General features: G+C 37.2%; 1 protein-coding gene across 4 annotated transcripts; it reads right to left on the reverse strand.

The window, feature by feature from the left end:
• Window positions 1-22: 22 nt before the first annotated feature.
• LOC135471246 (serine/threonine-protein kinase WNK1-like) lies at window positions 23-24417 on the reverse strand. Of its 4 annotated transcripts, none has more exons than XM_064750384.1 (16): window positions 22444-24417; window positions 21397-21572; window positions 19606-19826; window positions 18608-18765; window positions 18160-18248; window positions 16655-16877; window positions 15855-16212; window positions 15263-15372; window positions 14890-15012; window positions 12604-12672; window positions 9595-9770; window positions 8182-8395; window positions 6528-6716; window positions 3935-5941; window positions 2809-2879; window positions 23-1826 (listed from the first exon to the last, which is right to left on the reverse strand). In XM_064750384.1, the coding sequence occupies exons 1-16, from the start codon at window positions 23116-23118 to the stop codon at window positions 1202-1204; spliced, it is 5484 nt and encodes a 1827-aa protein (XP_064606454.1). In that variant the 5' UTR covers window positions 23119-24417; the 3' UTR covers window positions 23-1201. The 4 variants fall into 4 exon arrangements, with proteins under 4 accessions (XP_064606454.1, XP_064606455.1, XP_064606453.1 ...); XM_064750385.1 differs by having other exon boundaries at window positions 3980-5941; window positions 15263-15375; XM_064750383.1 differs by having other exon boundaries at window positions 15263-15375.
• Window positions 24418-25928: the final 1511 nt, after the last annotated feature.

Raw genomic sequence — 25928 nt, forward strand, 5'->3', positions numbered from 1 at the left:
CAAAGTACTTTAAAAAGGTGTGTAGTAACATAAAATGTTTTCTTTTATTTCACACAGAGAAAAATGATAAAGATGTTTCCTTGAAAGGTCTTAGTGGCCACAAAGTGCGAAAATGAAAGATACACTCAAGGAGATATTCCATGAGAGAAAAAAAAGCTGGACTACAAGCCTCAAAAGAATGTCAACCGTTAAAAACAATGACATTTAATTTCGACCCTAAACATTCCATACTACAGGTAATGTCGCTAATCCAAACTTTCAGTGAAAATACCTCATATTTTGAGTAGATATTAGAAAGATGAAGCTCTTCTCAAACTATATTTGAGTAAAATAATTGACATTTTACGACAGATTTCCAATAAAAAAGAATCTGTCCTTGAATGTGCCAAACAGGCAATCAATCCAGTGATCTTTTCCATCAATTGAAGAGTATCTTGAAATCAGCAACATTTTAATGAACAGCCTTCCTTTTTAAATTGTCTTCCTAGCAACAACACATGCTGTCTGTCCACAGGTACACTGATGAAGTCAAAATTGCCACATTAAAACTGAAATATTCAATAAGAAGCCAATTTTTCAAAACTTTTTTTTTATGTTAATTTTTTATCCCAACCCAAACAACACACAAAATACAACAAATCAATCGTGACAAAATTAATGCACATATCTGCTTCAACTTAAAAATACAGAAAAGAAAGTCATAAGAAAATTTACTTGTTGGAAACAATGTCTTTGGGAAATACTATTCAGCAAGAAGAAAAAATAAATAAACACAAATACATGTTGTATCATGACCTTGAAGTGTTCCACAATTCATGTTTCGTTATTTACATCTTGCACTTTAACAGAACAAAATAATTATGTACAAACCAAAACTCACACCGAGTCCCGCATATTCATACATATTAGTATAAGCTCTGTTGTAAGTGCAATGCAAAGTTTCCAACAGCTACATGTACGAAATTAAAAGCCAAATATATTTTAATCATAATATTTGTACAAAGCACATCGTCAGAGATCACAAGAGTACAGCTTCAATGCAGAAGCACCAAATTGGGTCTCGTCAATTTACAATTTCAATTTTTTTTCATCCCTTTTGAAGTTGAAATTATCTAAGCACTTAAGATGTCAAACAGGTTCATGAGTCTCATGTGCATAAAATACTTTGCAAATATTAAGTGAAAGACGTTTGGTATAGCACTTATTGAGGCTCCTGTTTTGCCAGTTTGTTTTCAGGATTTTTTTGGCTAGTTTTCTGGATGGTGGCTGGTTGGTCATCAGCAACTTTAGTTGGCATCTGTGGCTTCTTAGATATTAGCGACTGAAAACCTGGAATGGAGAGCAATGGAAACTGGGGGTAAAGTAGAGGGAAATATTGCAAACTTTTTTGCTTCGCTGCATACACTGTTCCATCTGATGGCTTGTTCTGAGGACCATGCATCTCCACATCTGTTGAACTTTTTTTAGATGAACCGTTCATTGCTCCAGTGGTCAATGAGGAGGCTGAAGTAGAGGTTTGCAGGAGTCCAGGTTCCTGACTATTCATATTAATACTGCATTCGCCCTGGGTTTTAGGCCATTTCGTTTTCAGTTCCTGATCTGCAGGACTGGGATTAAAGCAAACATGATCCACATTCACAGGGTTCAGGCCTCTCTCCTCAAGAGGTGCCAAAGGGATTCCGCCAGGAGTTAGAGTCGATACTAAAGCTGGACTTAACAGTGGATTTGGTAAGGGTGAAGGACCAAGTTGTAGTCCCTTACGCTGTTTGAAGTCCTCCACCTCTTTCTGCTGTCTCTGAAGAAGATCATCTCGCTCTCTCTTATGCCTGTAATGTAACATGCACTTGGTACAATGGTGGTGTATTTATTTAAAAATAACTCACAATGACCTAACTGTCTTATATGAAATGCAAACCATTTATCAAACTGATGGAATACGTTAGCAGTTGAGCAGAATACTTCTTAAGGAAACAGAAATTTTCACATCCAATATACACATGCATACGTATTTAACTACTGACCTTATTTCTGTACATGTATGTCAATAAACAAGGATTGTATTGATCTGTCAAATATTATTTGTTGTCCAGCACAAGTGAATTTAGCTGTTACTCAGCTCACTCTTGCTCATTCTTTTCATCAGTATTTGTTGTGATCTACTGATATATTTGACTGTTCTTTAAAAGCATACTCAAGCAATTTCACAGTTAAAGGAGGTAAGCCTTTACGGGTGGAGGAAACCAGAGAGCCTGTCAAGTTACTGGCAAACTTTTCCACATGTGACAAACATATACATCCACAACATAATGGTGAAAACAGGAGGTCAACAAGAGTTCTGGTAAACACAACATATGGCCCAACAAATGCATTTGTTTGAAATGTATGAAAGAATACCAACAGCTTTGTAATGAGTACAACCCCTGAGGTAAGTCTTCATGTGTGTTGATCACAGGTATGTGGTTACCATGACAACCTTGCACAAGGGCAAATATGTCCACCAAAAATAAAAACTTGATGCAAAAAACTGTTGGATTTGTAGCCCGCACAAGAAAAGCTATCTGTTTATGAAGTATACACAGGGAAATGGCAATCTGGTAACTATGACAAGTGCGAGTCTCGACACATTGTCATCTGTGTATGTTTGTATGCATCAAAAATTAAAACTGTATGTAAAAACCAGAGTTAAAGCCTGGTCACATAGTATATATATGGAAAATGACGGAGAGACAGACAAAATCGCTATAACATAATAGACACTGCCTATGGCATCAAGTGACAACTTGATCTAATATATCAATCATTTATTACCTGACCAGCATCTCTATGTACTCTGCATCTCTCTCTACCATATACACTTGCTCTGAATCTTTGTCATGAGCCTGAAAACAGCATTTACAGGGAATACAAATTAGTATGTGTGTACCAATTGTTTGCATAACATGACAAATATTTCATTAAGGCCATTTCATACATCCTCACATCCCCTTCCAAATGAAAAAACAAATGCCAAAAATTCAAATTATGCCTTCAAGAAATCCAACTCCACGAGAAACAGTCTTTAGTGATTACAAAGAAAATATGTAGTCTTGGTTATTTGAACTGCATGTGGAATTTCTGCAAACTGTTCTCATCTCATAAACATTTTATTTTACATATTTTATCGAACATCTTTTACACAAAACCACATGTAACAGCAAGCAAACATATCTGCATATGTACTAGGCACCCATGACCAGGAGAGTGTTAGTTATTACATCTGGTGATACACTAGGGCTCTGTCACATGGTAAGGCAAGTAAATACACACCATGAAATTAACATATGTACAATCTATCCTGAGAGAGACTGTACAAAAATTTAAATGTTATCAGGGCAAACAAGAACACACAATCAGCAGCCATGAGTAGCATTACTTCAAGCTTATTTAATGCCATTTAATTTGAACCAAATATTTCTCTTCGCTAAAACTAAGTACCACCATCATGGACAAAGCCCTAATTTCTGCACACCCTTCCAAGGCAATTAGACAACTGTTTTCAATAACATTTACAAACCTTTGTGTCAGCATTAGACCCAGATGACTTCCTAGATCTACACACAATGCTCTTTGCCAACATGGGGGAGGTCTGGACAGCAATATCAACTGGCAATTCTGACGAGCTTGTAATTGGGGTTAGTAATTTCAAGTTTAATGTGTTAGAATTAGAATTTTGCTTATCGCTATAACTGCCTGTTCCAGATGTCAGACTACTATTAGAGCTCAAATTAGCACCAGAAAGGTCATCAGCAGAGTTGCAAGAAACCAAAGAATCAGAGGACAGGTAGCGATTTAACAAGGTGCAAGTCATTTGGCAAGCTGCATCAGTGTTAATGCTAGGCACAACAGATTTGCAAGAAGCAGAGTTACTGTCCACGCAGTCACCAGTGTTACTCACATCAGCTTTTGATATAATATGACCATTAGACAGCATGCTCCTTACATTAGCTAATCCCTCTCTAGAACATAGATCTCCATCCTCCAAGGACTGATTTGGCACAGAAGATAAAGCAAGAGCTGGAAGGTTGGAAACAGAATTAGAAGGTGTCAGAGATTCTTCACGCATTCTTGTCACTTGGAATCGGCCCCTCTTTGTTACTTTGGATGTTAGATCAGAGTCACTGTCCTGTTTAGCAGGAAGATGAAAGGCTTTTTGGTCTTTTTTGCCATCATAGTCCAACTCCCACACTGCTTTATACTCTTCAGTTACAGCACCAGTTTGCCCTGCTATATCCTTCGTTGTTTCTAATTTTGAAATATTCGTGGAATTTTCAGAGGCATCACTTGTTGAAGGCATTGGGGAAGCAGATGCGGTTTTTGAAGTGGGGTCATCTGTAACCACACTGACACTGAATCGTGACTTTTTCACAGGTGGTCTTTCTGGAACCTTAAATAAATTGTCATCACTAGGTTGAGTAGATTCCTTCTGCTTTGTTATGCTTCCTTCGCCTGTCCTTGCCAAGGTGTCTAGCAAAAAATTAGCTTTTTGTTCTTCTGAGGGAGATGGGATTTGTCCTGTGACCTCTGGCAACACTGGCACTGTTGGTGTAGTTACTGGCAAGGGAGTACTTTGGACAGACCCAGCAGATGGGTCCTTTTTTCCATGAAGCTTCTCTATTAAAGCTTGTTCCAGATTTGCAAGGTTAATGTCCAATTTCTTTGGATGCGGGCTTTGCACAGGAGAATCCAACACTCCATTCACCAGTCCCTGCATTGGTAAATTTAGAATGTCAGTTGACCTCCCATCACCAGGTGGGTACGTGTTTGGAACACTTTCAAACAACAAATGGCTTTGTCCTTCTTGATCTTTGTTCCTCTGGCTAAGGTCAGTTTGACTGGCATAATTTCCACTGGAAAAATCAGACTGATTGCCAATGCCACCAGTTTTTCCACCTGCTGCTCCATTCACTGCAGGCATCTGAGCTGTCACGCCAAGCTGAGCTGGATAATAGTACTGACCAGGTATCTGCCCTGGATTCAGTCCTTGTAAAGCCTGAATGTAGGCTTGCAACTGTAAATGCTGTAACGGATCTGACTGGTAAAACTGGAAGTAATTTGGGTGCAACATATGAGCTACTTGTTGCTGGAGTAGATACTGCTGGTGTATATTATGCATTTGGTATGCTGGATTTCCATAGGGATAAAATGCCTGCCCTGTACCATTTTGCCCCACAGGAGAGCTATCTGTGACATTTGTGACTGACACTGAGAGAGGCACAACTGCAGGCTGAGCATTCTGCTCTTGGAGATGAAGGTTATTCTGAGAACTGCTCACCTGGTTTGGATGAAGAGCTGGTCCATCTCCCGGTAGACTTGGATTGTCAATTACAGGTGTAGAAGCGGGCACGATAGTCTGGGGTGGTGGAAGCGAGTCTACATTTCCATTCAATGGGTGAGCAGGCTTTTTAGAGTTTCTAAACTCCTGCAGCTTATCAGCTAGAGCATTTATATCAAGGGGCACTGTCAGTGCAGATTGTGAGTGCGAGTTCTTGTTCTTATCCAGTTCTACACTGCTGGACATGGCATCATATTCGGAGATAACAGTACTACTCTGTGAGGATGTCAGAGGAGGATGACTCCTTTCTGATCCTTCTAGGCCATCACTTGGTAGCTGTGTACTTTCCAAGTTAACTGTCGAAGAACTCGAAGTGTCAACAGGATACTCACTGTCGTCCTCTGGGAGCTTTTGTTCCGAAAGGTTTATTTCTGACACCTTACACACCATGAATTTCTTCGTTTTACTTTGCACAACTTTACTGGGTTCAGTAATGTCTGTGTCAGATGCATCTGGTTTCACCGGGGATGATGTTTGACTAGATTCTTTTTCTGTTGGCTCAACACTTGTTTCCTTTTCAACTCCAAACGTCTTCTCACTTTCTCCATCACCAAAGTTCAACTTCTGAAACTAAATAGAGAATAAATGTATTAGACTAACACAATGACATAAGCCACCGCAGATCTATTTAGAGATGAGAAGGTAAAAAAAAGACCACGATAATATTACAGAATTATTGGCTGATGGCATATCACTGAATGCTTCCTGCCTTCAGTATCATTCTGCCTAAGCTGGGTAGTTTCTTGATCATTCCTGCCTTTGCACTGAATGGCTGAACAAAAGGTACCGAAGAGATTTTCAAAAATCTTAATCCTTGCCTTGATGCTTTGATAACACTACTTGAAGGTTTGATCTTTCTACCATAAATTTGACCCAAGACACGAACTGATTGTTTTACTGGTTCCTGCTAAAGACTACTAGCACTTGGTCTATTAAAAAACAGACTAGAAAAAAAAAACAAAAAACATCCCATAGCATAAAGGACCAGTGCTGAAAAATTTCCTCACACTAGCCACAGTGTTGGATTCAAAGGATAAAGGTTTTCCCAGTTATCAAATAGCATGTAAAGATTGGAAAAGAATTTTTCATAGTATTTATGCATGTTAATATTGTAGTCACCATGACAAACCCAGAGTTTCATGTCACTTTTACGAACCTTAGATGTTTCTGAGTCCAGCTGCCTGCTGGAACGACGCTGGGTACTTGGACTAGACGTAGGAGTATTAGCCAGGCTTACACACATGTTTACTGCCACAACTGGATTCTCTTTTACAAGAGTTATTACTTGTTGCATGAGCTCAATGAAAATCCCAGCTTGGTGATCTGGTAATAAATCTTCACCAACCTAATACAAAAAAATCAAACAATTTTATTTTACAATCTTCATTATGTCAGGCAATCAAAACATCAGGCCTTTAGTGGAAATTAAAATTTTAATTTTATCTAACCAAAACTGTTACATTATGGATAATGGCCAATTAGGTTAGAGACACATGAACAAATACCTGCCTTGCAATCTACGATTACCAAAATGTAATCAACCTATGGGGCCCTGCCTAAAAATCCATCACTTACCAACTTTCATTAAGTAGTTTTTATGACACAGTGTAAAACAAATAGGTATGGTAGCAAGATTACCAAAACAACTTGTCTGTAGGAGACACAGGACTTCTAAAACCTAATACATTAAGACCTTTAACATTTACCATGTTGAACATGGGTTCTAACTCCTAAAAGAGACTGTCATGAAGTTTGTAATTTACAGCAATAACATGTGACATGTACACAGCATAAACGATGGGATATCCTGCTATCATTTTGTAAAACTACATTCAATAATTTTTGAGGCTGCACCATCAGAGGGCTCATTAAAAAGACGGTCACTAGCTCCCTTACCACACTTTCTTGACACTGAATCTAAATCATATTTATTAGTAACACTCTAACAACCAAACAGTTTATCATTCACAGTACTTTACTTGCTTATCTGATGAGTGTTTTAGGCCTTACAAGAATATTTATTTTATTTGATGTCTTCCAGAGTTATGAGAAAACCAGGCAAAGCCTGAGGGAAACCCATGACCATGAGCAGGTTTACGACAGTTCTTCCCACAAACGAAAACAGAGGAAGCTGACATGAGCTGGACTTACAACTCTTAGCAACTGTATTGAAGAGACGATCCTAAGTTATTTGACTTGAAAAATTTACAGCAAATAACAAACACAAACACAGAACAACACCAATAGAACATCCCCATCCTATTATCGTGCTTTTGGGGATACCACCATTAACATTGTAATACCTAGTTGCATTGCTAAAGTGTAAATGGCCAGAGTTAATGCTTCAGGTATGACATTAACGGTTAAAACTAAAATGGTAACTATACTGTTTTACGAACATAGCCACAAACCAATTTTGAACACAACAGGTCAAAGTCCAATGTTAAACAACTGGAAAACACAGGTTGATGTGGCAGCCATATTGTTTCACCTACATTGCTGAAAAACAATCACTGCAGTCTTCTCATTTATGCCATAATGTTTTCCAATCCAGTCAGTGTTCTTCAGTTACTGTTCAGACAAGATTAATCAAGTAAAAACAATGATGGCTATATCATTTTAAGTAAATTGCTGAAAACCAATTCCCGCCATCCTCTCATTTTGTTATACCACATTCTAAGTTTGAAGGCAATCAGTGCCAATTCCAATGTCCCACATTGGTTCCCACTGGGGGGACAGCAAATCAATTACACAGTTTGATCATACGAAGTCACTAAAGTATCTACAAACTTGCTTTAAATAAATCTCACCAAGTTTTCAGCAATCTCCTCAGGCCTGTCATTTTCTAAAGAGAACCTGAAAGTCACAGTGCTTCTGTTAGACGTCTCAAGTCGACATTCCACTTCAAGCTCTTGGTCATCCACAGCAAGAATGGTAAGACGAGGGGTTCTGTCTGCCTTTTTCCGTCTGGATTTGGATTTCTTTCTCACCCTTTCTGATGCCCCAAACTGACCTTCATTTTCACTGAAGAGTATAAGAAAATCATCCAATCTGTCCTTCATTTGCACTGAAGAGTGTAAGACAATCATCTCCACATGAAGAAATATTTGTATGAATCCATGTTCTCAAACTGTTAAATGCTCAGATTATAAAGGCCAAGGACAAATGGTTCTCTGCACCATTATGAACCATGACATATGTAAAATAGCATTGCAAGGCAGATTTATTACACCTATGCTTATGCTTTTGTTTTTTTTTTACATCATACAATCATTAGGTGTGTGAAAAATCATGCCAAAGACCCTACTCATGACATCACACTCAGTCACACTACACTTATATTGGGCCAACCAGTCCTTTTTCCCCTGCTTGAACCTCCTACTGCTGAGTGCCCACAACAATTACCACTTTTAAAATCATTGGTATGACCCAACTTGGTTTTGATCCCTGGTCTCTCAACTTCAAAGTGGATGCTCTAATCTTTAGGCCAAAGCAGCAATTGCACATTTATAACCAGTTGGCTTGGATGTAGGAGACACATGAATGCAAATCTTATCTGAATCAATTAAGTAAATTTTTTTTAGATACCACCCTTTAACATTTACCAAAATACACAATGGAGTCAAGAATTTTATGATTTACAGTAATAAAGCATATGGATGGATGATCACCTTGTAGTTATAGTGCCTTACATGGACTATATGCTAAAAGAGAATTCAGTACATGCAGTACTGCTTGAATGAATGAATGAACGAATAATTTTCAGTGCTGTTCGAGATATCATTTACCTAAGGATTGATTTTACTAAACAAAGGCGTCAATGTCAATTATATTTTACAATAATTAACACTCATACATGGAATCAATGACGAAACATCACCCTCGTGTCATTATGCTTTACATGTATGAAAAACTAGGGTTCAATAGATACAGTACTTTCACAATACCTCACTTAACATTAACCTTAACACTGAATAGTCTACACCAGGACATCAAAAGATGCTGAATTAGGGTTTAAATTTATTAAGCTTTTACTACACATTTATTTCCTTTTTTGTCAGAAGTTGTTACAGGAAAAGGAAGAATAGACAAAATACCTTAATCATTTGCTTTTGCCCTCCCTGGGAGTGGATGTGGATGCCAAAAGTGTCACATAAAATTCTGTTTTACTTACAATATGTGAACTAAAAATAAAACAAAAAGTAATGACTACATCTACATACCTTTCTCTGCTGGACAAAGTAGAATCTTCAGTATGGGCCAAAGGCTGAGGTGGTTGACTGTAAGTATGATAGGGTGTCGGACCAGCTGGATATCCCTGTAGAAGAGACAAGTGATGGAACATCTGCTGCTGATATTGCTGGGCTGCTATAATATCCAACTGGGTCATATTGGATGGCTGTTAACAAAAGAAATAAAAAAAAAAAATCATGTTAGTTCAGTTACAAATCATCCAAAAAATATATATTTCCTCTCTATTCTCACCGTTATTCAACATGAACAGACTAAGGACATGTTCATATGCTAGTCAAGCACTTTCTGGACGAATAAAAAAATGTACTAATTCGCCAAGAGGCTATGAATATCTTTTTAGAATGAGACATCACATTTTTCTTTTCACACATTCACACATGTATGAAATGTATGCAAATACAGGCATGAGGATTTCAGAATTGCTTGGAAACATTTTTTCAGTTCCGTGTACTTTTGACCTGGGAAACATTGTTTTGGATCCCAACAATTTCTGCTGTGGGAACTGATATACCTGTAATAAGTTTAGTATTAAGGGCATTTCATGCAGATCTCTGTAAAGCAAAAATTACCAGAATCCCTTAACTTTTTTCTTTAAAATGTATGCAATGTCACTGAATGATGGAGATATCTGACTACAAACTAAAGAAAAAACAAGGGAGAAAACTGGGTACGCTGTCAGTTGTAGTTATCTCCCCTACTCGAAGAGTACATGCAACATGTGTTAAATACTTCATAACAGTCTTGGAATCAAACGAATGTCAGAATCCGAATTTCATATGAATCACAACTTCTTTGGTCAAGGATTTTGATTGGCTTTCTATCCTACATGTAATTCATCGGCTATGCTACTTCCTGTACATTGTGGCAGATAGCATTGCAGGCTCGCTGTATACAGAGAGATTAAAAAAGGTATATTTTTCTTGAGACCATTCATGGCAACACAGTACAAGTGCCTAGTGACACCTTAGCCACAATTTGAAGGTTCACAACTCAAGCCTTCAAATTAACTCAATGTGTACTAAGCAGTACTGAGTGAGAAGCCAAGCCTTTTTAGTGGGAAACAGACTTTCGGTTCCATGATTTTTTAACCTGGGAACCAACACAGAAACGCAACGATCGTTTCCCTGAAATCCTCATGCCTGAAATATCTCCTTCTGGCAAAAATATTAATTTGACTGCTAATATTTAAAGAGATATTAGTACATTATTGAAACAATAAATAAAACATTTTCAGAACCAAAAACTCTTGATTATGTATGGTAGATAATGGAAAAATATTGAAGATTTTCAAATAACTTTTCATCATATTTGCAAGTCACAAACCAGTAATAAAAGCAACAAGGCTACAATATACAAGCTTACATGCCCTCTGATTCACAACTGAACCATTCTAACATGTAGCAAAAGCCATACTAAAATCAGCCTAATATATATAATAAATATACACAGTGCTTGAAATTTTCACATCTATCTGTCAATGAATGGCAAAAAAATTGAAGTTTTATAAATATTTAAGGTAAGATATCCAACCCTAGAAGTAGCCTTTCTCTAAATACAGTATAAATTGTGGGATTCTGATAATGTCTTGTCTACCATTCAACTAATCATTCCAACTAGCAACCATTTTTGTCTGAAATGAAAAATATGTTTGACTATTAGTGGCAGAATTATATAAAGAAAGAAACGGGTTAAGAAATTCGTGTCCAAAGAATTCTTACAAAAAAAAATAATTTTTAATAATTTAGTGATTAAATTCTACTATACCTATTTTAATAGCATCTTACCCATCATTATGTACTATCAGAAGACAGATGCAAACAATCCTTCTAAACTCTTATCAATGTAAATTCAGAAGTCTACTGCAAATTTTGCTTTCTAAACATGAAAATAAATTTTTAAAAACAAAAAATAAAACAAAAATAAAAAATATACCCAAAGAAGCGAGGTTAGATTGAGACAGTGCCACATGCGCGGAATTCTTCAAATTATTATATTTAAAAAATAATTGGTCTTATGTTGAAAGGCATTGCACATATCAATGGGAGAAAGGGTCCAAATTGCAAAAGACATCATTTTCTCCTATGATGCTGCAATGCTTCTGTAATAGATGAATGATTTGCGAGTACACTTACATCAATAATCCTGATGTAACAAAAGAAAGTTTTTAGCTTTGGATGGCTTTGTTAATAAAGAAGTTCCCCATTCACACAACCTGTGACACCAATTAAAGTGAATGTTCTTGTAGTGTATAGATTTGGACAACAGGGGAGTTGAGTTCGAACTCTTTCATGGCCAAAGGTAGAAAAAGCCCTACTGTATCATGTGACCTGTCAAAAATGTTAGGCAACTAACATTTATTTTAACATTGGCGCCCGGAAAGAGTTTCACAAAAAGTAATTTAGAGAACAATGGAGAAAATTAAGAAGCTGAACGTTTGTGAACTTGCAATGTTTCTAAAGAGGTGTCATTGATGCCTCTGAAACACAGTGAGATAAGTTATCAGTAAATTAATATGAACAAAGGTTGCGTAACATTTTCCACAAGTCACAGGAGTAGGGCTGTTTTTACCTTTAACAACAAAACAGCTTGAACTCGAGACTCCCCTACTGAACACTTTTTGCAAACATATATATGGGGATTTCTTTTCCCTGAGAAGTACCACTTAACATGCTAGATAAACTAGATGTACTGTCTTTAATCTAACCCTTTATTTTACTAATGCAAATGGTGTTCCAGAAGAATTAACCAACAACATTGTTTAAACAAACATAACCCATTTACTTAACATAAATTGAGCTCACAACAGAAAACTGTTGATGGTAACGAGCTCTAACCTCAACACTGCAAATTAAGATAACATAAAACCTTGCCATCACCTCGGTCACCAATTCACAACAAAAACCTGCAGGGGGAGGGGTCACAAACAAGAAGTACATGGAGTTGTACAAAATAAACTGTCCCATATAATACACATTTACCCGCTGTCTTGCCAAGCATGACTCGAACCTTCTCATGTAGTGGGACGAAGCTGGAACTTGTGGAAATTCCTGTGAGAAAATTTTGTTTTTGTATTTAATAATTTCTCTGAGGGAATGGGATGTCCACTATAAAAAGCTGCATTTTTGCATTTCTTCAGATTTGTTCAACACAACTTAAGAGTTCAATTGTCCCAAGTGCCAGTAGTATGTCTTGAACATGTTTCTATTCAAGATTCTTTCTGCACCTGTGATCTAATTTGCCTTTTTATGGACTTCATTCATGATATAGTAATGCAAATTGTAATCACGACTTCCATTTTTACATACATGCAGGCCTTTACTTTCGATGGGATTCTTGCCATGACTCCCGTAAAGCAAATTCCAAGCAGATTCATAAGTCACAAAAATAATTTTCAAAATAACCAGTTGTTCTCAGCTTTTCCAATTTATAACTATGCCTTCTCTCAATAAGTGGACGCATGACCATAAACGTCGCCATACTGCATGCTTTGTTCGATTTTTTTTACGCATTATTTCCAATGGGTGTTGTTGCACACCGTGATAACTTTCAAAACATACAAACACTATAACATCTATACTGACGAACTGAGATCAAACTAAAATGTGAACTATTTTGAAACGAATCTCCTAACTGTTGGTTTTATCCTACACTGCAAGCAAATTCTTTAGCACAAACTAACTGACAAATAATGAAATAGAGAAAGGGGTTGAAATAACCGCTGGCCTGCTGATAGTGAAATCTTTGACGTGCTGGCGAGAGTTGGATGAGAAAGTCTGGCGGGCCAAGTTATATTGTAACAGCAGCAAAGGAAAATAAGAGTTTAATTGTGTACACAAACTCTGGGGAATTAGAGCGTGGTGGATAAAGTGGGAACTCATTCATCTTTAGTTTGATCAATATTCGTCATTCTTTCATAAAAGTGAAAGAAAAGTAAATAACACATGCTTGTTTCTAGTGAATGTCCCTACAATATAGGTCATCCCATTGGCTGTGTCTTTCTTGTGGGCCAATGAGTGAGCTTCTAACAAATTGTTGGAAATGTCACCTGTGTTCAACAATGCAATGGCCTTTTGACAGCTACATCAGTGGAAGCAGTTACAGAGGAAAATTAAAGCCCAAACACGTCCAAACATTTTAAGGCATTTTTAAAAAAACATTTTGCTGGCTATTAAGCAGCAATGTACCACCTGAAGTGGCGGGAATCGGGACCACTTTAAACAAATCACATACACATTGGAGTTTTGAAACTAAAGGAAAGATTTTATTGTGGCATGCTACTGTCAAATGTCACAGCAATGTAGCAAATCCATTACAAATGTCAGCAACTCAATCAGCTATAGCTGACTTCGGTAGCTGAAAGCTTTGGTCTAAGGATAGTTTATATTTTACTAATAGTGAAGATGCGAGAATTGCTGGCCCCCCAACATCTTACCCAACATTTAAAGTTAACAGCTGATTTCTTGGTTACAAACCTCTAGTACCTGAACTTCTTAAAAAAATTTTCCATGTCATCAGTAACAAGTAATCATGTAATTCTTTGAATAAAGATAATAATAAACTATATACATCAGATCAACCTACAATGTTAAAACTTTATTGCTGTGGTGCTTTATCATGAAGGGCCTTAAAAAACTGGAGAAGGGCCAACTGATTTCCAAGTCAACCAGCCCTGCTGGCTTTTTGATTTGTGGGGCTTATGTCTACCCCTGTATAGTGATATTTAAGTCACCTGCAAACCTATGGGAATCCACTTAAATTTTGGTAAGAATTACAAAAATGCAGGCCTGTACCTGTATGTATTTTTTAATAGTTATTTAAGCGATTTAGGTTTAGGTCCTGATTTTATGCAATCCACATACTGTCAACGGATTCAGAAATTTTTAACTTATTTCACCACTTACCACATTTTGGGATCAGTGTATTTTAAGCAAGTGACTTTTTTGGTGTACAGCCATGTTCACTACTGACATGACACTTCAACAAGCACACCCACGTGTCAACTGATAACTACACACAAAACATTATGGAGCATCACTGTTTCATTATATCCCTTTTTAACAACATGCCACCAACTCTTTAACAAATCTCTTATACCTGTTAAATTATGAAGCTGTAAATGATATCATTTACAACCTTCCACATTATTAGATAATTTCACCTCTGAAAAGTAGAAGAAAATATTATCATGCATGTAGTCCTGCAATTAAAAAAAAAAGCCAAAACCCTTTTACATTCAACAAAAATCTGCATAAACTAAAACATACCTGCAACTGCTGACCCTGCAGAAGGTACGGCAACTGATTAGTTGCATTTGACTGGGATAATGATGCAGGATTGGTAAAGTAATAGGGTGGTAGCCCAAATCCATAGGGAAACTGGGGGAAATACTGAAAATCAAGAAATAGTACAGCAATTCAACATAATGAATGAAATAAGATCTTGAAGTTAAACTCTTTAATTGATGTTTAGAAGAAGTTAGCCTGAATTTGTTGTGGAAGAGTGGAAAACTAGCTATTTCTTCACAGTCGGGTGTACAATGGTCATCTATTTACACTAGTACATTTTTATTTTAGAGCAAAAACCTTGCAGTTCACTAATGAAGTTTTCCTGAATGTGGCGTTTATTTGGTTTTTATACCTGTTGCATGGGTTGATTATGAGGCTGATGAGACGCCGGTTGGGAAGGAGTTCCCGGATGCTGAAGACTTAGGTCTTGTTTTGTAGTTGTCGACTCATTAGGTGCATCCCCTGCTGCAAAAAGGAGGCAAGTAGAGGGCATTCAAAGGCAACACATGCTATTCACTACATGCACATTTATAACTGTAAATATCATTTGTTGGGCTAGACATTCTAGGTTAGGCTAGACACAACTACTTCTATAACATCCTTAGAGAATTTGCTTGGCTAAGGAAGTACAACTACAACTTCCTCAGAGAATATGTTTGGCTAATGAGGAACAACTATATCTATAACTCCCTTTGAGAATTTGGCCAAGGTGTTGGTGCTTTTTAACATTTTTTGTGTTAAAAATTGACAGGGTTTTCTTGTACCAGAACAACCTTAATGACATTTCTCACAAAAGAAACCTACAACAGACATGAGATGAATATATATCAAATAAAATTAATGCTGGCTTGCTTGGACTATAAGGCCAACACAGAAGCCCCCTAAATTGTGAATTGAGCAACATAATGCCATACAATCAGCCAAGTCTTGTAATTTCTACATGCCTTCTTTTAACTGCTTGTTCTGTGTAGTCTGAGAAGACTGTTGATGGTTTTGCCCAGGTATGGCTTGAACTGAATGTGGCTGTTGTCCACCTGCAATTTGTCCAGACAGGGTTGAAGATGGCTGTCCAAGGTCAGGATTGCTAGCACCAGTGCCTCCATACTGACCACTCACACTGGATTGTCCAGATATGCTCTTCTCACCACTAGGAATAACGGATGAAGAGGCAGAACCCGGCACATTCTTGTTTTGAGCATCTGCAGCCTTTCTTTCACGATCACGCACAACCTGGGACACTCGATCTCTAATCTGTTTTGTAACTGCCCGTAAATCTTCTTCTTGTAAAAATCCAGACTTTACCTAAACATATCAACATTTCCGATCCGAAAGTAATATCAGTTAGGCAACTTTTAATAGAAGTTCTACAATTAATTTGAGATTCTTTTAATTTACTTGTGAACTTGTAAAAGGAATCAACTTTCCAAAACGTAATGACCCAGAAATCTCTCACCAATGCCGTCGCTGTGAGTTTAAGTCCAGCTCATGCTGGCTTCCTCTCCGGTCGTACGTGGGAAGGTCTGCCGGCAACCTGCGGATGGTTGTGGGTTTCCCCCAGGCTCTGCCCGGTTTCCTCCCACCATATTGCAAGCCGCCGTCGTATAAGTGAAATATTTTTGAGTACAGCATAAAACACCAATCAAATAAATAAATAAATAACTTTCCAAAAATTTCATTCATAATATCCAAACTTCAGAACTGTGTCATAAAAACTTTCTATAAATATGAATTAATAAGTAACTACCATTTCTTGTGCCAGTTCCTCTGGAACATCTTTATGAATATGGAATTCAAACTGAATAGCTTCATTTTCCTTATGCTTGTCCTTCCTCTTCCTGGGATCTACAACTCTCAGTCGTAAAGCCACTTTATCTGAATCATCATCTCCCAATTTATTTGCCACCTCCACCTTCACACCAGTATCCTCAAGAAAGAAGTCGTGTTGCAGAAGCTCCTTCACAGTGTATCTGAAGTGACAAAATTTGTTTAAATCCTACAGATTGTACATAATCATTAGAAACCTCTTTGAGCTTGCCTGGGCAATTAGCTAAGGGAGAAAGCTCCCTATAGCATGCCAATCTTAAAAATCATGTACAGGTAAGTTCACATCAAAGGAACTGGACAAAAAAGCCAATTCAAAATTTATACAGGTCATCCATTAAAAATGGCTAATTGGCAAGTCCTTGTTTAATGATTGATAAAATATAACAAATACGAAGAAATATGTCAGACATGCAATGTTGATAGACACCACAGTACATGTACCTGCCAGGTTTGGCCCTCTTCTGTACCAAAGTTGCTGCCTACTTTACATAAGAAAAAAAAATCTTGAACCAATTTATTCCTATTACCCTATGTACCTTGCACATATTTACAGGCTATAAAGTTAGAAGCACTCTCTTGTCTGTTTCATCTAATGACCATAAGGGCTTGTGGGTTTCATTTGTATTCTGAGCAAATTCTTGACAATGAATTGTATACACCTCAGAAGAAAACTGACACGTGTTGAGTACATGTAAGCAGCAGGTATATCTAACATATAATTTGGAGCTAATGCAGCAAATTGGTGTTGGAATATCTTCATTTTTGAGCAAGGTCACATGTAATTCTAAGTTATACTAAATACTTCATGTTGCTGAGAAAAATGAAGATTATTCATAACAAGATGGACATCATTTTTTTCTGAAAGATAGTGTAAACTCTCCACCACTTTGAGTTCATGTGTTAGAAAACTAGGAAGTGATACCTATCTCTATCCACAAGTAATACCTATCCACAAACTACCCTAGGTAGAGGAATTCCTGAGGGTAAGCCCATATCGCAGGACATGTTGAAGCAAAGTACTACCTATTTCACTACTTCTATTGCTGCTTGGAACTGTGATAATAGATTTGGGCTATTCTTGTCAATTCCTCGAAGCGAATCTACAGGAATCCCTTTAGATTCTGGTAAAAAAAATATGATAATTAAAGCTTAATTAAGCATTAGATTCCAGAGAAACTGTAATGATCAAAGTGAATTAACATCCAGTAGGTATCAAATGCAAACATGATGTGTAAAGGTGTAGGACTCAAGACTGATTTGCAACAGCAGGGAAGTTAACAAGGGAGTTAACCATGTAATTCCAAATTAATCCCTAATGGCAGTGAAAATATGATTATGTGGTTTTACAAAGGGAGATAATATTCAACGATTGCTCTTGTAAATAACAATATTTTTGAAAAATATTTACATGCAACTAAATAATACCTTTCTTCCTTATTGCTTCTTGTGCAGCCATCTATGATATCCTTAATCTCTGAGTTTTCCACTTTGTCAAATGATTCTGGCCGAATACCCTAAAAAAAGTTTTGAAGAACACCAAATTAAATTCTGGTGTGAAAATTCCGTCCTAAGAAAACAAACTAACAACATAGGACCAGTTAAGAAAATATTTCATGAATTATAATTAACTGTAGAAAACTGTAAGAAAAGAAAAAAACACAGAAAAAATATGTTAAAGGGATTAGAAAAAAAATAGTACTAATTCAATTCATTAAATTTAGTATATTATATACTTATAATGGTATCAAACAAAATATTTCATTAACATTTTAGTAATAACAGACTGCCATAATGGTACTAAATTAGACACTGAAAAATATAATCAAAACAAAATAATTAAAACAAGATAATGTAGTATTGATCACCAACATACACTTGTGACTCTCCGATAAATTTGTGCAGCATTGGTGCATTCCTTGTAGGGATACTCTGATGTGGCCATTTCCATAATACACATTCCAAAAGCATACACATCCACGGATTCGTCATAGTGTTCTTCATACATCTCTGGTGCCATGAACTCAGGAGTACCTTAAAGAATACAAATAGCGGTGGTGGAGTCTTTGCATCTTCGTTGAGTAGGCTAAAAAGGAGAGAAGGGGTAATGGGGAAACCAAGATTAGTTAACAGCTAATGAGTCTTCAACCTCCAACCTGAAAGAAAATCATAACTACTTTCGCTGAAAAGAACAGGTTACCTGTTACTACCTTACCTGTCCTAGAAAATGGCAAACCTGTCATGAAGTAAGGTCCACTGTAGTAGAAAAGGGGAAAAGTAAAAAGGAAAATGAATGCCAGTTCTATTAACAGACATAGGTTGAAACCATGCTCCTTAAATTAGGCTGCTCCCACAGCAAACTGAACTTGGGACTGCATGATACTAAGATGCATGCTTTCGAAACAAATGGCCATAAAACCCTCAAGAAGAATTGAACATATTATTTCCATGAATATTTACAAGTGACAATTATTTTACATGGTCGCAAGAGTCTACACAAACATAAAAACATCCTTGTAAAATTTTCTCAAAAATAAAAAAAAAACAAAAAAAAATCAGTAGCCAATTTTCATACAGTAATACAACAGGTTGAAATTCAAATTAAGTAAAGAACTAAAAAGATAGATTGGGTTACCTTGAAGTTTGAGATGAAAATGGGGACTTTCAAGGGATCCTTGTGTTGCTTGAATTCATAGGCATGGAGAATAGTGTTGCAAGTGGACAGCTATACATAATTCAGTTCCTTATTGTTCAAGCGAAAAATATTCATACATAAAAACCCCAACCTCCCATCAGAACATTAAAATAAATAACTGTAAAATTGCATTCTCAGTGCTCATCAGGATGTAGCAAAGGAAAAGCTTGATCACTTACCTATAACACTTTTAGCAAATGATTTATTTTTCAGAGTTGCCAGGCCCAAATCTCCAATCTTCACTGACCCTGTTGTTCCAGTGATGAAAATATTATCACACTTCAAATCTCGATGAATTACTGGTGGAGTTCTTGTATGTAGAAAATGAAGGCCCTTCAAAATCTGTCTGCACCAGTTTTTTAGCACCTTCATGTTGATCTTCTTAAACCGTCGAATGTAGCTTTTGAGAAAATAGTAAAAATATTTTTTCATTTCTGATCACTCAAGCAAACTGTAGCATGAAAATAAAATATGTGTACTATTAAATATAACATAATTTTTTAATTTTCACAATGAAATACTTTTTTTTCTGTTACAGAGGAGATATAACCTATTTCTTCCATAAATCTTATGATAAAAATCTAAGTAATTTTGAATAAGACAAATCATTTAAAAAGAAATATAACTCAACCTTACTTCGCTAAGTGGACAAGTGTGGTATCAAATCTGAACGGCCAAAGACATTTTTTTCTGATGCACTTGGTAACGCCATAGATCAATTTTGAATCTGGAATTCTTATGAGTCCATGGGATACCCCATAACAGAGAAATCAGCAACATCATGTCGAGTCACACTTATCCTATGCATCACATTTATATGGCAATATTGAACTAGGCATATTGTAAAACATGTGATACATTCAAATATTCACCTCTAAGCCAAAAAAAAAAAAAAAAATAGTAGAATGATTGACAGTCATACACAGATATTATCCTCTAATTATATAGTGCTAAGATCTTGCGTGCAAATCACAAAGAAAGACCAAAATTATTATACCCTCACAAGTATCACTGTTTATCGTATGCATAAAGATTGCAGCTTAGTGATTTCATATGTTTTGAAGTTGTAAATCATTGTTGTGGTGGTAGAAACCGTGGGGAGTTAGTGCACAAATTTATCACGGGGGGCGGGGGGGTCTTTGAGATGCAAATCGCAAGCTGCATTTGGCAATCCATGTACTATGGGAGGCAACTGCAACTCTGTGAGTAGATGAGCAAATTATTGAGCTATGAGGTATGATTTCCTTGGTCTTTGATATGCAAACTGCCACCAATGATTGGTTATCTGTGTACTATTGGTGGCCAGTGCAACCGTATGATTGGCCAAATACTTTAACCAAACTGGACACCCACACCACCACCGACAGCATCTGATCCCCCGCTCTCACAATGCCTCTCCTTACTTTGTAAGGTGAGCTAAAGAGGCAAAACACAGATTGATTGATCACAGCAGAAATAGATAACATGGGGACATTTTCAATTTTCTTGAGGTGTGCAATTTTGCTTACTCTGAACTGTGATATCATGATTATATAACATCACAAAATAAGGTATGATCTTTTTTATCTTCGGGTGGGATATTCTATCTACGCATATCAACATTTGGTCTAATGCTTTTTCTTTTTTTTTAACTTCTGACATTTTCCTACATATGTTTTGCCAACAGGCGCCAAAAAATAGGGTATAGGTTGTCTGATCACATCTATGTCATTAGATATTCAGTTATATGACATGGAATACGGGTCATATTAAGAAAACGTTTGGGGTCCAACCAGTGGCTGGCACATGTAAACCTTTTGGGTGCATTACATGAAAGGTAATTTTGAATTTCGAATTAATTTCGAACCCTGTAATATCTCAGTGACATGGACACACAAATATGTCGACTAGAATTAAACAGGAGGAAGTTTAAATATGACTCACACCTTAATTTCACGTATGTACATGCATACTTATTTTGGTATACTTACGTTTTCAGAGTTCCAGAAGTCATTAATTCTGTAACCAGAACTATAACTTTTCTACCCCGAGGTGATGGGTCTTCCCAAGAGTCGTAGAAACGTACAATGTTGGGATGTTGTAGGCCTTTCAACATTTCTGCTTCTTCTCTAAAACGCTGTCTTTCAGATTTATTCCACTTTTTATCCTGAAAAAAAAGTTTACCAAAAAGACAAAAATACAATATATCACACCCGTACACATTGACACTGAAGATTAAATGCATTAGACAAGAACACACTGAGAGATATTCAGAAATAAATCAAATGAATAGCATTGCAGATCTGTTTTACTATATTAAATTTGAATTTCCTGTCTACACTCTTGACTTAATACCTGTCAGGGTGAAATGAAAGGATGACTGCCTCAATTTCTTATCTTACTACCCAAAGGTAGCTTGTGGATATCTATACTAAATAAGTTACATTACACATAACACTGTACATTCACTGGACTACACCACCACCTTGGAAAATCAAAAAATACGAAAGAATGGTCACAGGATGAAGCAGAAAATTTGTCTTCGCACTGTAATACTAGCTCTAATGCAAGACCATAACTGAGGCAAGATCATTGTTAATACCATATTAGTTTAAGGTAGTTTTGGGATACTATTTATTTTATTGTTCTTTAATGCCGAGAATTTCTTCATGTATATGACAACATTCAGTTTCACGGGTGGAGTAAACCAGAGTGCCAAGGGTAAACCATGGACCTTTGGCAAGTTACTCTTGAACTCTCTCACACCATACATAAGACTGGTGGAAGATAAGTGACAAAATAAATGCTAGATGTGCAACAAGCCACATGTGTGTAGTTGACCGCTTTTTGTAACTAAAGACCCGCAAATATTGGAGTGGGGTAATGTAAAAATTCCCTCTACAAACAGTTTTGAACCTGCAGATCATGTGTCCTAGAGATTAAAGGCAAGCAAATCTAACCACTAGCAGACAGTCTGCTCTCTTTTGTATGGGCTACGATTAATATATTAATGTGTAAACAGAATTCACCACACATACCTGTAGTTCACACCAAGCCACTGCAACACCCGTTTCCGTGTCCAATCCCTTATAAACTGTCTTGAACGATCCTCTACCTATTTCAACATCGAACTTCATGAAGCGTCCATCGTGGGATGTTGCCACAGCCTTTTCTTCTTGGTCTTCTTTTTTCTGTTGAGCTTCTGTTTCACCATCTTTCTTGCGCTTCTGCTCTTCAATTAATAACTTCAAATTAGCTTTATCTGCATCATCTACTGAAAAATCTCCAACACTCTTTTCAGAGTCTATGCCACTATCCAGTAAAATCTGTCTCTCAGGCATTATAGATGATGATTCTACGCCATCACTGTTTATTGATACAAGGGACAAATTTGAAGTACCTTGACCGCTATCCCGTGCAGTCAAGGGAGTTCCCAAAGGAGAAGTTTCTACGCGAATTGCACTGGATTCTGTTGTTCTGTCGAGTTGGGGTTCTATTTCCACTACTGTCATTTTATCATGTATCTTCACTGACTTTTTAAGCTTTCCTATATCTGCCGACTGTCTTTTTATAGCAGGCTTGGGATCTGCAACACTACTATTGGTACTACCATTTGTTTTACCTGCAGTAACAACCGGCAATGTAAAGCGCCTGTCCTTTGCTAGGGTGCACAGACGAAACTTTACTGTGAGACAACAGTTTGGTGGGTTCATCACAAATACTGCTAGTCCTTGCTTTGCTATCCTGAATTAATGTATGTGCATTTTTTGTTGGAAGTTCCTGTGTTTTCTTAGTGTTGTCTGCCTGCTCACTTGGCACACTCACAGACCTTCCCTTTTCCTCAACATATTTGCTTACACTGTCTGACCCTCTCGAGATGTCTGATTTTATGCACACAGGCCCTGGTGGGACATTTTTGGGTTTCTTGTTGATAGGCACCACAGGCTGCACAACGTCCGGTCGAGAAGGCAGATCATCTGAAATGGACCTTTGGTCAGACACCACCACGGACTTGTATTTCGTCATATTCATGCCTCGGCTCAAGATAGCAAAATTACTCTTCTCTGGTCGTCTTGAAAACTTCTGTCCCATGTCAGTTGGAATGCGATGTGATGGTCTCTTGCATTTTACTGGCGACTTCACTGGATGATGAACATCCTCAGATGGCCGATCTACGCGTGATACATCTCCATTAAGGGATGTCTTAGTCTTGCTCATCTTGTCCCAACAACAACAAATGTGTCGACGAGTTAGTGAAGTTATCCAGAGACAAATCCTCCTGAAATCCCTTTCATGCAGCTAATCACAAGGGTACAACTTGCACCGGAAGACAAGATACATTCTGGACATCTTTTTTACCATACAGGCACGTGATCAAATAATGCAGTAATTTACACCTCAAAACACCCCCTGATATTCTCACGTACACTGGCGATTTAAGTTTTCTCTCATGTGCAAAAGGTATAGGAGGCCAAATTTAGCGTTCAACGCATGAAGTTGTCCATAAACTACCAACTGACATGCGAATACTGTTGACGTTCCCTGAGGAGTGAAAAAACTTCGCATCGTGGGTACTGCATGAAGTCACTTCTGATGAAGAAAACTTCCAAGATGTCGATCTCAAGGCGTGTATGTTAAGCCCAACTGATCAAAGCAGCCAACGCAGACTGACTGCAAGTTGTGTTTTCCAAGGAGATAAGGGATAATCTGATTATCATTCACTTTACACAGAAAGACATAACGTACAAGAAGGTCGTGAGTCACCTGATTCAACGCCAACTAACAGGAGCTCTTGTCAAAGCCAATTGATAATGCTTTTCAAACCTGAACTTCTCCACCAATCCTCCTGGCAGTTTACTTCCGGGATAATCCGAGACCAATACTACAAAATCATATTCGGCTTCATACAGCTCATAACACTGTAGCAAAGTTAATCATAATCTCACACAGCCACACCCAGGGTGGTATGAAACAGTCAGACTCACATAATTCGAAGAAATACCAGCTCCACGTCTCACAATGGCGGCAGGTCTTAAGGCCGTGCAGAGCTTTGAAATTAGTACGGCCCGAAAGCAGAACGGCGGAAGAATATATACGCTGTAGTCCCACGATTAAAATAACAAAGCACTCCCGTGAAACATCTAATATTTATAAAAACAACATTAAATTAATGAATAAATATTCTTTATCTTTTAAAAGCGGTATAAACGACAAAATAGTACTACTCTGCCTATTCTGAACAAGCTACGTCTGAACTGTCAGAGTAAAGCGCCGGAAACAGCGTAATGTTACCCCAGATTGAATCAGCAGCTGGGACAAACTTCACTGAGTATTGATAGGAAATGTTGCGATTGATGCATCATCTTACAGATAAATTTAAATCAACATTTACTGGAATGCTTATTTTTGTGAAGGATTCTAACGCTGGTATATTTTTGCATGTTTCTTGTTAATGTTGCAGTATGGACGAAAATCCAGCGCAGGGCACACGTGCGCATTGTACTTTTGTAGACATTTCCGTTTTGCAGAATGGCGAATTCACGTCTGATCAGCAGCCATATATAACACGATCGGTCTTTCTTCAAAATAACAGGCAAAACAAGCTTACTATAAAAGATTTAATACAAGCTTTGTGACCACACCGAGAGGGCTACAAAGTAGGCCTAGGACTATGCAGGCCAATATAGGGCCTATATTGCCCGGATCTATCGAATCTTTCGAAATTCGATACATGTACATAAGGCCCAAACTTTAAGAAATTAAATGTTAGCATTGCAAGTGATTATTAATTCGTGCATGATATGAGAGATTACATGAATTAATTCACTGTTCAAATTACTTCATTTTTGATGAATCAATCAATCTTTGTCATATTTTGTCATCAGTTTACCGGGCTGGCCTACTCAGTCACAAGGACGCATCACTTCCACCCCTTCAAGATGATATAAATATAAGGGGAAAATTCTAGTTAGGGTTGATGTGTTTTGAAGTTAATGAATCGATTGGCTAAACCATGCAAATCGGTTAAATGCAGATGTTGCTATTGTGTTTTACCTGCAGACTTATATGAAATGACTAGGGTACACATATAGGCCTAGACCTATCCTATAGCTGTGCAAACAATCGCATATACACATATGTGTGTATGGACAATAATGGCATGTACATGTAGTTATATATGTATTAAATTGTTTCCTGCCAAATATTGGTTCATAAAAGCCTACAGTTAGGGTATGCATAGCCCTATGTATAAATATCATGATGTAGATCAATTCACCAAAATACAGCTAAAATAGGCCTAGGCTATTCAACACGTAGGCCTATACAATGTACACCAATGAAATAAAATAAAAAAAGTATCTGTGAAGTAAGATCAGGTAGGCCTATATATAGAAGTAGATAAACAAAGTACACACACATGTTGGGCAAGTGCGTATTAAAGACGCTGTGTACCGGTAGGTATATAGATCTTAGCGACCCAGCCTAAAAGGTGGGACTTCAGTGACGAAAAGAAACGACGACT

The sequence above is a fragment of the Liolophura sinensis genome, chromosome 7, assembly GCF_032854445.1.
Source record: "Liolophura sinensis isolate JHLJ2023 chromosome 7, CUHK_Ljap_v2, whole genome shotgun sequence".
NCBI lineage: Eukaryota > Metazoa > Mollusca > Polyplacophora > Chitonida > Chitonidae > Liolophura > Liolophura sinensis.